The sequence below is a fragment of the Gopherus evgoodei genome, chromosome 4 (genome assembly GCF_007399415.2).
Source record: "Gopherus evgoodei ecotype Sinaloan lineage chromosome 4, rGopEvg1_v1.p, whole genome shotgun sequence".
NCBI lineage: Eukaryota > Metazoa > Chordata > Testudines > Testudinidae > Gopherus > Gopherus evgoodei.
In genome coordinates this window covers 114,106,796-114,121,645 of record NC_044325.1, presented here as the reverse complement: position 1 = coordinate 114,121,645, position 14,850 = coordinate 114,106,796, and the positions used below count along the sequence as shown (strand labels likewise).

Genomic DNA, 14,850 nt, shown 5'->3' with positions numbered 1-14,850 from the left:
AGAGCATCAATACAGAGTTAATAAAGAATAGCTATTCCAGAATGATTTCCTGTGTAGAGAAGCCTTTAGAAGGGATACAGATTTGATCCAACACTGTGACTGAAGCACCTCTGAGGATAAGAATTCCTTCTATGGAGGGTATCAGTTTTTGACTATCCAGTACTGAAGAGCTTCACTGCATATTCCTGTACTGTGCCTGGCATGTGGATAACTGTTGGCCTTCAGTGATCTTGGTCTCTTCATCTTCAGAAGCAGAATATTTATATACCAAGGCACAAAATCTCTTCTTAAAAGACGAGGGTCCCAAACATGAAAAGTTTTATCACTTAGCTTGGATCAGAAGGAGTTAGTGTTTTGCTCACTGGAAAAATTAGACTGAAACCACCTGCTATAATCAGGATCATAAAAAAACTGCCTCTCTCTGATTCCAAATCCCATCCTCGACCCCACAAAAGTCATTCCTGAATTATATTTATTGCAAAATCTGTAATATCTGGAGACAGTAAGATAGAGCATAACTGTTCCTCATTGCTGCTCACTTGGAATTCCTTCAGTAGAAAAGTCTTTTAGAAAATAGCACTCCTCCCAGAATGCAAATACACTTGGCCAGCTTGTAAGGAAGTTAGAGCATCCTTTGTTTACCTATGCACCTGCAGAGGAAAGGTAAAATCCCTGAAGCTCCACCTTTTTAGAACCTTGTGAAACTATCTGGGAACTGTGCCAAAGCCTATTCTGTTGCTATATAAGACTTGTATAAAGACAAGTGCCTCTTCAGAAGCCTATAGTTCGGTACTTTCTACCGAACTCCAATCAAGATGGGCATAGGCTGGGGGGTACGAATACCACTATGGATACCAATATTAGTGATCACCTTTATGCAGAACAAAGGTAGGAGGCTGTAGTTGCTTTTTATTTTTATTACTTTGGAAAACTTATAATTTGCTTTGCAGTTGGAAAGACTTTTCGGTGGTTTCTCTTTGCTTTGTGCAACTAATAAGATTTTATTTGTAAATGAGATTTCCATGTTTTTTCCTATTCCTCTCCTTTCTAATGTTGCTTCACTGATTTCATATTGCCCTCAAGCCCAGAAAAAGAAGTTGGATGAATTGAAAAAAACATGGTCATCGGAGTTGTGTTGGCATAACTGAGAGTAGAATTTAGTCATATAATTATTCTCACTGGTCATTTTTACCAGTTTCAATAGTTGTTGTTTTTTTCAAATGTGAACATGGCAGGCTGTTAAAAACATGGCAACTTAATAACACAGACTGCAAGCTTTACATAATATCTGGTATTGGCTCCCTGTGATAGCAATCCTTTAGGTATTAAACCTTAAATTCACAGCTTCTTCTTTTCTGCTGCTGTTCCACTTCATTAATTCAAGACAGTTCACACTTCCATCTCTTGGTCAAAAAATTTGTATAAATGTTATGTTTGTTAATATGTCACAAAATAGAGCTAAAATAGACAAAATGTGCTCTCCACTCCTTAAAGTTAAACCTTTCCTAGAGAAATATATCCCTGAGTTTTTGCGGCTGGATAAATACCAATCTCACCAGTTCTCTTTTGCTTTCAATTTTTGAGTGATCTGAATCAGGCAAGTTCATAATGATATTATGATTATGAATATTAATATAGAAACCTAATTTCCAACTACAAATGAAGCCCGTTTTTATAGACATGACAACAAATGTGATCAATTTATGTAGCTATAACAGAGTAGGCTTAGGCTATAGAGAACATACAATGATGAAGGAGCACATTACTCATTTGAAATATAAACTTGACTTAAATACTGTAGATACTCTTAGCTGAAAAGCCTCTTGTGATGGAGGGAAAGGGTGTGATGAGAAAGATGACACAAAAAGAGCCAGTACAGAGTGTAGCATGAGAGACCACAGGTGCCAAGATTCTAGCTGTAACCAAAGGTTCTTATGGAGCAAAAAAATATATGAAGCAATGGCACTATTCCTGCCAAATGTCATCCTATTAGATCCACTTTTAAAATCTACCCAGTGCCATAAGAATTTTGGTTGAATGGCAGTTTGCCTGCATAAGGTTAATATAAAACCTAAGGGCCCAATCCAACTCCTGTTGAAGTCAAATGGTGTCTTTGCATTGATCTTAAGGGGAACAGAATTGGGCCCTAAGTAAAGGTATTTAGGATTTTATCATTAACTTTTAACTGTCACCCCATCAGCAAAATAAGCTGCTATTGATATTCATGTCAGCCATGATTATCACTGAGTTTTTGGGTAAGGGTGACATAAGGAATTAGTCCAAAGTTTATCTTTCAAAGGATAATTTTTAATACATTTTATGAAACCAGGATCCAGATTGCACAGACCCAGCCTTCTATCATTTAAGAAGATGTTTTATATTCACATTCTGCTTAATCTTTTATTCACCTTTGTTAATTCATTCCATGGGTGAACTCATAAAATGTTAGTATCTAGTGTTTTCTGATCTGATGCACAAATCCTAATGAATAATTTTACTTCTTCCGAATTCCTATGCAGTTCCACACTAACCTTTATTAAACCTTGTTATACCATATTAAACCAAGGGATTAGTTGTGCCATTGCCAGCCACTGACAATGGGCATAGGTATGTGGCATGAAATAGACATTGTGCTGAATGTGCATTGAGAGGGAAGCAGAATGATTCCCTGGGCTAGAAAGCTAGGGAAGGGCACACAGTAGGATCAAAGGATACATCCTTTTTAAAGGGTGCAGAGTGTGTTGCTCCAGGGCCAGTCTCAGTCATCCAGCTCGTGCAGATGGGGCCATGTCAGCCTCACCCATTTGGGATGACTAGCCTCAGTGGTGGTGCTAGCAGTCGTTCTGCACTCAGGGAATACAGGATGCTGCCTGCCTTTAGCTCAGGTGCTCCCCATGTCTGCTCAAGAGCTACTCTCAGTATTGTGCCCTCAGTATTCTACATTTTCATTAAGCAGTGCTTTTTGTTAAACAGGGATTGAGTGCAGCTTTATATTTTGAGATGATGGTGGAAAGGAATGAAAGGAATATCTTTGGGATTGTTTTTATTATTTTGAACAAGTATCAAGTTGGAGGCACAATCAATAATCTGAAATAAATCTGTCAGCTCCTCAATTCTATCCACATTGCTTCTGGGTATGTTAGTTATTATTACTGGTGTTTGAAGTTGTAAACTAGCTATTATGGGTCAAATTCTGGTCCCAGTAACACATCGTATATGTTGAACCTCTCACTCTAAACAGGGTTCTTCCACTATAAAACAGTTTTCTCTATACCCTTCTCTGGTTATTTGTTATTATTTCTAGAGTACCCAAGATGTAAATAGGACTTTGCAGATGGTTCAAGTGTACAAATGCAGAAAAACAAAGAATCAAATGGAGCCTTTGCTCTAAATAGTTTAGAAGGGCGGAGAGGGTACAGTGTGGCTAGCAAAGAAAGAGAGACATTCTCCACTCAGTTTTCATTGGTATAATCCCAGTGATTTTGCTAGAATTTTCCTTGTTATAACCAAAAGAAAAAAATGGCTCAAGGAGTGATATATGGGTCAGGTTCTCAGATAGGGCCAATCAGGCCAGCTCCTTTAAGTCTATGGAGCTATACCAACTTACACTGCTAAGGAGCCACCCTGATAGTTGGTAGACAGGACCATGTTTTTAGAATGGATTTGGAGGAGGAGAGGGTGAGAGTTTGGTGGAGATTAAGTGACCAGCTAGCAGGTTGCTCCGGGGAAGCATAGGGAAAAAGCTCTCTGACTTTTAGCCCTCCTATTACCCTTTCCCAATGAACATGCGTTCCGGTTCAGTCTCAGGGCAGAAGACTAAGAACTCCTACTCAGTTCTGATACCTAGGAGAAAATGTATAGGTTGCAAACCCAGTCTCAGATGTGTGTGCTTTTTAGATAAATTAATAATTGGGGGAGAAGGGTCTGTGATATGTATGGGGTAGGGAATGTGGGAGTGAATGGGGGTGGCAATGATTATGCACCTCAAGCAAAGTCCATTAGAGTCACTGCACAGTTCAGGCCCTCTATACTACTGTCACTGGCTTATCTATAACAACTTCTGTGGGGAAAAAAAAAAAAAGCATACCAGCCGTCATGCCACAAGAGATCTAGGGGTCTTTTTTGATCTGAACTGTAACTAAGGAGAAAAATTCTCCATTTTCATCTTTTAAAATATTTTCACCCTCACAGCCTTTGCCTCTGTGTGAGTGTGTGTTTGTATTTGCCACAGCATAACAAACCACACTTATCATGCAGTTTCCCTGCCTAAAAGAATGCTACTTTTGCAGATTGTATTGTTTAAGCAGGTGTTACTGAAGAATTTATGAGCACAATCCCCCAAAGTAACTTTTTTTTTCTCCAGTCAAAGCACAATATGAGGACCAACAAGCAAATTATGATGACTATAATTATGTCCAGCAGGGACAAGACTGTAAGTGGTTTTTGTTTTATTTTATTTATTTATTTGTCAGTCTAAATTCAGTCAATGTTGTTTTAGAAACTCATTGCAATGGACATAGAATGATTAAAGTGTACTATGCCTTTAAATAAAGGGAGAGGAACAATTCCCTATACACAGTGTTCAGCTCCCTGGAATTGGTACTGTAGGGCCAGATCGTCAGCTGGTGTAAATTGTGAAATGCCATTGAAGTCAGTGGGGCTATGCTGATTTGCACCAGCTGAGGATCTAGCCCACTGAAGCTACACTGTTATCTAATCTATAATTACGTAATAGGTACATACTGCAAATTTACAAGGTGTATTTTATGAGGTGTGTGTGTGTACATGTGTATCACAAAGATATTTGATAATCAGTAAGAAAAAGTACTTTTTTCATTCCATTGAGATAACTGCATCAGTCACGAAAGGCAGAAAATGAAAAATATCGCAGTACGTGCACCAGAGATAGTGAAGATTTGTGTAGAAAATATATGATGCTGCTTGTTGGAACATATTAGTTACATGTAATAAAATAAGGGATGTGTATTGGCTGTTGGTATAACACTGCTGTCAGAACAAAAATGATGTTGTATAAAAATTCTAATAAAATGTACCTTGTTCCTTTCTCCAGTAAATTTATTACACTATAATTTAACTAATCAGCCTGAAAATCTGAACCATAACCTAATCTGAAATTAGCAACCTTGACAAACCCAACAGCTGGAAACTGAAGGTAGGCAAATTCAAACTGGAAATATGGCAAACACTATTACACTTGAGTGTAACTAACCATTGTAACAACTGATCAAGGGAGATTGTTGGCTCTCTATCCCTTGAAGTCTTTAAATCAAGACCAGTTGTCTTTCTAAAAGAGATGCTCTATTTCAACCACAAATCATTGGTCTAGATAGAGCAACCACTGGGTGATACCATGTGAGCCATGTTATTCACGAGATCAGGCTACAGGAGCATAAAGGTCCCCATTGGCTTTCAAATGTATCAATTTATTAATAAAGATATCATCCTTCATTTACTCCAGGAGTTTTAAAAAAATCTCAGAAGGAGTTTTAAGGGACATTAAAACCATTCTTGACCTTTGCCTCCCAGTATACATGCAAGTAGAAAACTGTGGTGAGGATTCAGCAGTTGGTGTTGAGAAACTACACTGCAGCTTCTCTGAACCTCAAATCCATTCAGTACTAGAAACAAAGAAGAAATACTGGGGATGAACACAGCAAACTTAGGGCCAGATCCTGCAAATGGGAGTCCTTGTGTGAAAAAGCACTAGGTTCATGATTAAGAATTTGCAGAATTCTGCAAGAATTTGTTGTCTGCCTGAAGTTGGCTGTATGTGAGTGTGTGTGTATACATGTACTTCCAGCTAAGAAAAGAATATGAGATCTAAACAAGTTCTGCTGTGGTTTCTCAACCCCAACCATTGAAACTCTCCTACAGTTTTCCACTTTTACATATGTTGGGAGCCAAGGTTGTGAATAACTTTAATCTCCATTGTGTTGCCTGAGGTTTTTTGTATAGTTCCTATCGTAGATGAAGGATTAAATTGGTATCAGCTTGCGGATACCCACTCTGGGCAGGTGGGGTCAGATTCAGTTGGGCTCCTTGTGTGAGAAAGGACTACTGACTTGAGGAAGGGTTGGCAGGATCAGGCTATTAATGACAGTTTACATTGGAAGCCAAAATTTGATGCGGTGGCATTAAGCCATTAATAGACTCCATTGGAAACTTTCCAGTGAGCGTTACTTGCAGTAAAAACCTTTAACCACTAATGAGGCTAAGAGATCCATATCTGTGTTTGCCAATTTGTTTACTGAACCTTTTGAATTAGTGATAATTGTATTTCTTTTTCTTAGATTTTTCTGTACCAGTAACTAAACCACAAGAAGTGACAATCATCCAACCACTGAGAACAACACTGCCCATAAAGCGTAAGTTAAACAAATGCCATGTCTTTGAGAGATTGATCAGAACTGTAGGGTAAGTGAAGAGATGGATAGACTAAAGGGAAAAGTTAACAGAATGAATGCTATATACACAAATAAATAAATAGCTAAATGAGAAGATAAAACAGAGAATGGGTTTATTGTTTAGATAGATGGATAAATATGTAAATGAATTAGACAGTGAGTGAATAGAGGGACTTACATTGGAATTTTCAGTACAGCCCTACAACTTGTTTTGAATCCACAGCTGGCAACCCTGCTCACAATGGACGTGTGTGCAGCACCTGGGGAAACTTCCACTTCAAGACCTTTGATGGGGACATCTTTCACTTCCCTGGGCTCTGCAACTATGTCTTTGCATCCCACTGCAAATCTGCCTACGAGGACTTCAACATCCAGATCAGGCGCACTGTGCTGGAAAGCTCTCCTGTGATCAGCCATATCACCCTGAAGCTTGACGGAATGGTGATTGAACTGACCTCAGACTCCATTGTGGTCAATGGCAACCCGTGAGTTCAGATGTCTTATTATCTGATGAAATTGGCACCATTGATATTGCCCCAATGGTCTGTTTGAAAGGATGCCTATCTCAGTCTCATTCCCACAGGCTGCTCTAAAACAGCAGCAGCAGTTGAAACAGGGGAGTACAGAGCTGAGCTTTATTCCACCTTTACAGATTACCTCCTGACCTATGTGCCATGCAGTTCAGGGGCATTCCAGACCCCACTCTACTGTTGTAATTTAGAGGCCTCTAAGTGCCATAAAATAAAGGTAGAATAAAAACAAACACAGCAAAATACCTAAATAAATCCAAGATCAAGAATACAAAAAGCCAGACACTGCATCAGAAAAGAAAGAAAGAAAGACACAGTACATATAAGCAAAAGAACAAGACTCCTGAGCCTTCCCTCCTGAAAGATGCCACAAGTGTAAATTCCAGTTCTACACTAGAAAGCCTTTCATCTTGTTCCTTCAAGACTGCATGTGGGGAAGTCCAGCAATTCCAGCTCTGCCATTTCAACTGAGCTAGTCTTAGTTATGAAGAAAGAACAAAAAAAGAACAAATTCTCTCCAGAGAAGCTAGTCCTATATTATTTAAGGCTTTAAAATAATAACAGCAGAGCACTTGACGTGCACTTGTTAAACAACAGACAGGCATAGCACTTTCTGAATTATATCATATAACAGACAGACCAGCATTTTGTACACTAAAACATCATGTATAGATGTACTGAAAAGGAATGGCACCAGAAAACAACACTGGCCCCACAGCACTTTGGAGAGCAACTGCATAGGAGATTATCCAACCCATCACTGAAGGTTTCCAGGTTGTTATAAACTTGTGCAGTTCATATTTAGCAATGTGTATTACTAGCCAGTTCCTTATTCAGTTGAATTAAAAATGTCTCAAAGACTGGATGTCAAATTCTGTACTCCCACTTTAATTGCACTTTGATCTCTCTCCAGAATTCAGCTGCCTTTCAGCCAGTCAGGAATTCTGATAGAGAGAATTAGCGAATATTTGAAAATCACTGCCAAGATGGGCATGGTCTTCATGTGGAACCAACTGGATGGCCTTCTGGTAAGTGTACATTCCAGATGTTGCAAAGAATACTTATTTTTAAATTATTCTGGCTTTCATGAGCCAGAGATTAGGTGATTTGGGATTTTTATCCATTTTCATTGTATTGTGTTACCCTATTATGCTTTCAATTTCCTTTTTTTTCTCAGAGCTCAGTTTACAATCACCATTCTCCTCAAGCCACTAATAGATCCTTGTAGTGAAATTTAATCTTCCTCAGTTACTAAATACACCACTGCTTTGATGTTCACAGCCCCTGTGGAATTCAGTAGCATAAACAATGGTGCAGAACTCCAGCAGTGGGAAGTCCACTAGGGGAGGAGACTGCAGTGAAGCAAAGTAGTCACAACTCTCATCCTGAAGTCCTAGGGTTATCAATAAGAAATCAATTATTATAAAAAAGACCAATCTTAGTTTAATCCATCATATTGTTCACCCAAACACTCATAACTAATGCAAAAAATCTGTCTGATCAAACTACTGCATGGATTTAGGTTTAATTTCACCCTGTGTCGAGAGCCAGTATCATGTCTATGCACCACTGATTTTGAAAACTTAAGTGGGATGTATGTAGTACACAGACTTTGTGGTGAACCTCTGGATGGTGGTGAATTCCATCCTTAATATCTAATACACTGTACATTTTAACTCTGTGTGTAACTCATTTACCCCATTTTTTTAGGTGGAACTGGATAAGAAATATGCCAATCAGACCTGTGGGCTTTGTGGGGACTTCAATGGCATTCCAATTTACAATGAGTTCACATCAAACAGTAAGTAACAACAACATTATTAAGCACTGTGGTTTGATTTTCTTTTCTTTAATAGTATTTGTTTCACATAGAATGGGGCACTGATCCACATATAAGTTGTGAAACTATACTGACGTTTAATATTAAAGTACACTGATGTTTAATATTGATGTGCACTATTTTATGTCCTTTGATTTAACACTTTTATAGTAGGCATAGGGTATAAAGTGTAACAAGTGACTTCATGGTTTTTTTAATATTTCAACACCAAACACTTGCCAGCTATTTAAACTTTCTTCATCACTCTTTCCTTTTGCTATCGTGGTGATTACCGTGGGCAACTTCATAAGGGTCAGTGTTATGGAAACACCAATCTCCGCATAAAATTAGCACTGCATTTTCAAAGCCAGTAAAAGTGCCATAATATTTTTTTTAAACTGCTTATTACAGGCATCGAGCTGACTGATGTGCAGTTTGGGAATATGCAGAAGATGGATGGACCCACAGAGCAATGCGAGGATCCTACATCTTCTTCTCTTTCAAACTGCTCTAATGAATTTGTAAGGATCTTTTCTGTAGTATTTTGTTTTTCATTTCAATATCTTTGCTCCCTCCTCTTACATCAATGAATTAATCTGGGGGAAATTTGGAAGAGTAGCAAAACACAACATGAAACAAAATGAAGACAATGGGATGTCTTTGGAACAAAATATTTTAAAATATCTAAATAAAAATGAGTGCCTTGGCATTTTGTAAATTCTGCTGCTCTAACACCACTATTTTCCCTTCTAGAGTGCTACCTGCCAGACAGTATTGACTGGGGAAGCATTTGTGAGCTGCAATGCACTGGTGGACGTTCAAGACTATATTGACTCTTGCGTACAAGACTTGTGCCGCTGTGATGAGTCTATGCGTGATTTCTGCATCTGTAACACCTTTGCTGAATACTCCCGGCAGTGCGCCCATGCTGGTGGACAACCTCTGAACTGGAGAACTAAAGAACTGTGCAGTAAGTATCTCAAGAAAATGCTTTCTCCTATGCCTGCAACTAGTCACCAACAAATTCCAATAGTGTGAAATCTATTCCTGTGTGGACAGCCTTCAAAGGGCCTATGTAACATAATTTTCACAAAGCCAGTTTCAACCTGAGTGCATCAGGGCCTTACAGGAATTAAAAGTTTTAAACATTTTGCAGTGACTGGGGATGCCAGTATTCCCCAGAGGACTCAATAAAAAATTGCAGATATCACCACATCTCCTAAGGAATTCATCATCAGATACAGATGTCACCTCTCTAAGGTTTAAATAAATAAAAAAAAAAAGCAAGTACATGGGGATTAAATTAAGAACTCTTTATCAATTTTTCTACTTTCAGACAAGACATGCCCTTATAACATGCAGCACGAGGAATGTGGCTCCCCCTGTGCTAACACCTGCACCAATCCTGAAAGGTCAGCCCTCTGTGAAGATCACTGTACCGATGGCTGCGTCTGCTCGCCAGGCAAGTTTATATTAATCTCTTTTTTTCATATTCAAAAGCTCCAATGCATTTACATGTACAGGTTTAGCAGCTTTCCTAGGATACATTATAGCTTTTAATGCTCTTTCCACAGCTACAGGAACTTCCATGTTCTTTCCTTGAGACAGGTACATAGTTTCTATCTCTGTTAATGGAAACACCATCCTTGATCCAGGCTGGGAGAGTTGGCACATCCTGGTAGCCCTCTGCTCTCATGCAGTCCCAGTCCCAGTAGTGCTGGCCTCTGGGGACATGAGTCTATGTGGTCCTCGTTTTGAGCAGAGAGAGTGTCAGCACAATTCCAGGGGCTCAGGTAGCGTAAGGCTCAGGAAATAGGAGAGGAAAGGTGTGGACGCAGATGCTGTGTTTAATCTGATTCTATTGGCCAGTGCCTGCAGAAAGAGTCTCGATCAGAGATGGGTATCGGAGAGCAGAGAACACCCCACTGCAGGGCTGTTTCCTCACAAAGTGCAGGCAGGGCTTTGTTGCCACAGGCATGGGGAGCAAAGTCCTCACCCCTCCTTGGCCCACACAGAATCCATGTCTCCTGCTCCTCTGTCTGGTTTCGCTGTATTGCTTCATACTGCCGCAGAGCTCTGAGAGGGCCATTTGGGGATTGGCCCTGCTTTGAGCATGGGGTTGGACTAGATGATCTCAAGGTCCCTTCCAACCCTAATATTCTATGATTCTATGACAGGGGTTTATTCAGGACATGCATCTGATGTGTCACAAAGTGACTGAAATTAGTATGACAGCATACTACAGATGGAACTCTCTAAGCTTGGCAGCTTCATTACTCACTGTGCACAATAAATAGATTACATTTACTCACCTTCTGCCCACAAAAATGTTTCCTGACATTAGCAACTTTGAGCCTGATCCTGCAAGGTGATGAATATTTCCTGTGGAGTGCTGCCTGTCCTCCTCTCCCTCTGTAAACACTGGGAGTTGGGATCACTCAGCAGTTTGTAAGATCAGGCCATTTTCAGGAATTATGCATGATAAATGGGCATTAATATGGTACAAGTACAGGTAGGTACAGTAACTGCCTGCTATCTTCATGCAAACTAAGTTCTCGTGCTGAGAATATTTGCTGACTGGAATGAATTTATCATCTTCATCATATTTCCCATCCCTGCTCTTCAGCCCATGCTACATGTGTAGCCACATGTGGTGCTCCCTCATTTCCTCATCTCTTATCAGAATAAATTAACTAGTCTTCCTGAGACTACTATATGCTTGCTCTAGGGTGTATAGTGTTTACACTACAAATGGGTCCCCATGTGAATTTATAGATGTTTGCTCTATTGCATCCTATCACTCTGTCATCTTACAATTCAAATCAGTGAGACACATATCACCAGGTCACTTACCAGAGTATCAGAGAATGAAGGAGCTCTAGGATTTCTGCCACTCTTTGATTGGTTACACAGTTATAGCAGTCAGTAGATAGGAGACATTCCATTATTACAATGCTTTTTATTTTTGCATTTCATCTGTAATAAAAATAAACACAACTTATTTTATGACGTCTTCTATAAGAGTGCTCTGAAGCAGCACGGAAAGCATGACAAAGTGAATAACTTACCATTTCTTCCTCTAGGAACCGTGTTTGATGACATTAACAGCTCTGGCTGTATCCCTGTCAGCGAGTGCCCCTGTACCTACAAAGGTGAAACGTATAGTCCAGGTGCTTCTTTTGCATCCCAGTGCACTTCATGGTAATCTAGTATTTTTGTCAAATCTTTTCCTTTTTTTGTGCATTACCTAATCATTGTTGGCAGCGGGCAAGAAATCACTGATTACACAGATCTTGGAATGAATATATTAGTCTGAAGCCTCTGAATTAAAATACTTATTAAAGTTATTTATCTTCTTGGTTTCTTTCTGTACATGAGAACAAAAACTTGAATTTAGACAAGAGTAATCTCATTTTCAAACACAGGCATGTTAACAATATGATCAAATCTAGTCACTGAATGCTCAAATCAGCCTTCAGTAACATATATCCAGTGACAGGTTTCAGAGTCGTAGCTGTGTTAGTCTGTTTCAGCAAAAACAAGGAGGAGTCCTTGTGGCACCTTAGAGACTAACAAATTTATTTGGGCATAAGCTTTCATGGGCTAGAACCCACAGCATCAGATGCATGAAGTGAAAAATACAGGAGCAAGTATAAATACATGAAAGGATGAGGGTTGCTTTACTAAGTGTGAGGTCAGTCTAACGAGATAAATCAATTAACAGCAGGATACCAAGGGAGGAAAAATAACTTTTGAAGTGGTAAGAGAGTGGCCTAATCTGATGGTAAATCCAGTGGTGGACTCCAGCATGAAATATGCCTGTTCTATATAAGCACCATTTTAAATTTGAAGACACACTGTATTACATAGTGAGATTATGTGTACACATATAACAGCTTCTGGATGTGAATTGATGGCTTCCCCCTAGCTGCTTAAGTATCACTTCAGTGTATGTATATGTGTATATGTATATAAAAAACACAAAATCTATTATTTGCAAAGAATTATTTAACATGCTCTGAATTTTGACTCATGCTAATGAAGGTAAGAGGCCAAATTCAGTGTGAGAGAAATTCCTTGGTATTCAATAATATTGCTTCCACTTTCACAAGGGCTGAATTTGGTTCAAAGATTTACAATGAATAGCTTTAGGTTAAAACATCATTACCATGAAGACAGAAATGCCTTTCCCTATTCATTCCGAGTTTATAATTCAATATCAAAAAGACAACGAGGATTCGGGTGGCACCTTAACCCAGTTCTTCAGATGCATGGAGTGAAAATTAGAGATGCAGACATTATTATACTGCCACATGCAGAGAAGGGAGTAACTTTACCTTTTGCCCATGAAAGCTTATGCCCAAACAAATTTGTTAGTCTTTAAGGTGCCACCAGACTCCCCGTTGTTTTTGTGGATATGGACTAACATGATTACCTCTTTCATACTTGACACAATGCAATATCAGTTAGTCTACTTGCAAACAGTGATAAAAACAGCGGGGGGGAAATGAAGGTGTCATCTGTCCCCAATTTCTCCCATTTTTCTTAAGCTTGTGTCACTCAAGCTTAACAAACATCTCTTTTTCTTTTATTTCAGTAACTGTACTGGAGGCCAGTGGAGTTGTGTCAGCCATTCCTGCCCTGGGACTTGCTCCATTGAAGGAGGTTCTCACATCTCCACATTTGATGAGAAACGTTATTCCTTCTTTGGAGATTGTAGCTATATCCTGACGAAGGTAACTATAATTGGGCGTTTACTGCCAATGCAACTTGGTATAGGAAGATTCTTTAACTAGAGACGATGCAACTTAATTAATGCTACTGGAAGTCTCAACATGGGGCTTGATCCAAAGACCAATGAACTTAATAGGATTCTTTCCATTGACTTCAATGGGCTTTGGAACAGGCCCAGAATAAATGAATGCAAAGACTTAATCAGGTAGCTGGATACATTAGGAATGTCTATTTTTTAGGGGCAGGGAGGTTTGCTTATGAATTACATTGCATTTTCCAAATCCCCTCTATATAACCTGCAGATGGTTACTATACATTTTCAAATAAATCTCTCTGTGCTGTGTTTTGTAATTTTTTCTTTCTGAGTAAAGTTAACCCTCCTTTCTGCCTCCATTGTCACCCTTAATCCAGTTTGCACCCAGTTTGCCTTCCTTGATTAAATGTTCTTCATATCAGAAGCATCATTTATAGTTCTCTTGCAAACTATCAGCTTTCCTATTGCCCTTTCCCAATATACATGCATAACTGTTCAGTCTCAGAGCAAAAGACTCGGAACTTCTACTCAGGAGTAAGATCTAAAATGTATGTGTGTTTTTTAGATAAATTAATAACTGAGGACTGTGATATGTATGGAAAATGGGATGAGGGAATGAATGGGAGTGGTAATGATTATGTACCTGAATAAGAGTCCATCAGAGTCACTGCAAAAGTCAGGCCTTATATACCGCTATTATTGACTTATATATAATGACTTCTGCAAAAAAAGTAGTAAAGACTTAATATTAAAAATAACACACAAAGAATTATCTTTCATCACCTAACAGTTGTGTGTTAGAAATCCTTTTCATGTAAGGTCAAGTTAAATTTTAACTGAAAAGAGAATGCCACAAAAATATCTGTTGCTAATCTAGAAATGTCTGAACATTAAGACTCCTGAAATCTCCTCATGGGTACCTCAAGTATTTAATGCCATGGTCAGCTGATATTTTTCATTGTGTTGCACGTGTTTATGCCAGCTTACTTTGGTGAGTGTAAATGGGTGTGCATATGAGAGAGAGACAAAGAGAAGGAATGAGCAAAATTTACAATGACCCAGTTTACTCAGAATCTTATTTGATATTGATCCCTTTTCATTTAATGGGTTTGGTTTTTCTTTTTTTCAGCTCTGTGACAGTGATGCCTTCACTGTTCTAGGAGAAGTCCGCAAATGTGGCCTAACCGACACTGAGACATGCCTGAAAGGTGTAGCCATCAGCATAAGTGGAGGACAAACTGTACGTAGTAAAAACAGATACCCAACCTTTCGCCTGAATGTTTTTAAAACTGACAGTTACTGGGTAGT

The 14,850-nt window shown here is 39.0% G+C and overlaps 1 protein-coding gene across 1 annotated transcript in view; it reads left to right on the top strand.

Annotated features, from left to right (window-relative positions):
• The first annotated feature begins 790 nt into the window (after positions 1-790).
• MUC5AC (mucin 5AC, oligomeric mucus/gel-forming) overlaps positions 791-14,850 on the top strand; it is a 54,795-nt gene continuing 40,735 nt past the window's right edge. Inside the window, exons 1-12 of the mRNA XM_030560640.1 lie at positions 791-888; positions 4,364-4,432; positions 6,312-6,386; positions 6,649-6,910; positions 7,869-7,983; positions 8,666-8,756; positions 9,186-9,295; positions 9,528-9,744; positions 10,111-10,236; positions 11,858-11,975; positions 13,372-13,510; positions 14,672-14,782. Of these exons, the coding sequence (XP_030416500.1) occupies positions 816-888; positions 4,364-4,432; positions 6,312-6,386; positions 6,649-6,910; positions 7,869-7,983; positions 8,666-8,756; positions 9,186-9,295; positions 9,528-9,744; positions 10,111-10,236; positions 11,858-11,975; positions 13,372-13,510; positions 14,672-14,782 (1,506 nt within the window). The 5' untranslated portion in view covers positions 791-815. The remainder of the gene's footprint in view (positions 889-4,363; positions 4,433-6,311; positions 6,387-6,648; positions 6,911-7,868; positions 7,984-8,665; positions 8,757-9,185; positions 9,296-9,527; positions 9,745-10,110; positions 10,237-11,857; positions 11,976-13,371; positions 13,511-14,671; positions 14,783-14,850) is intronic.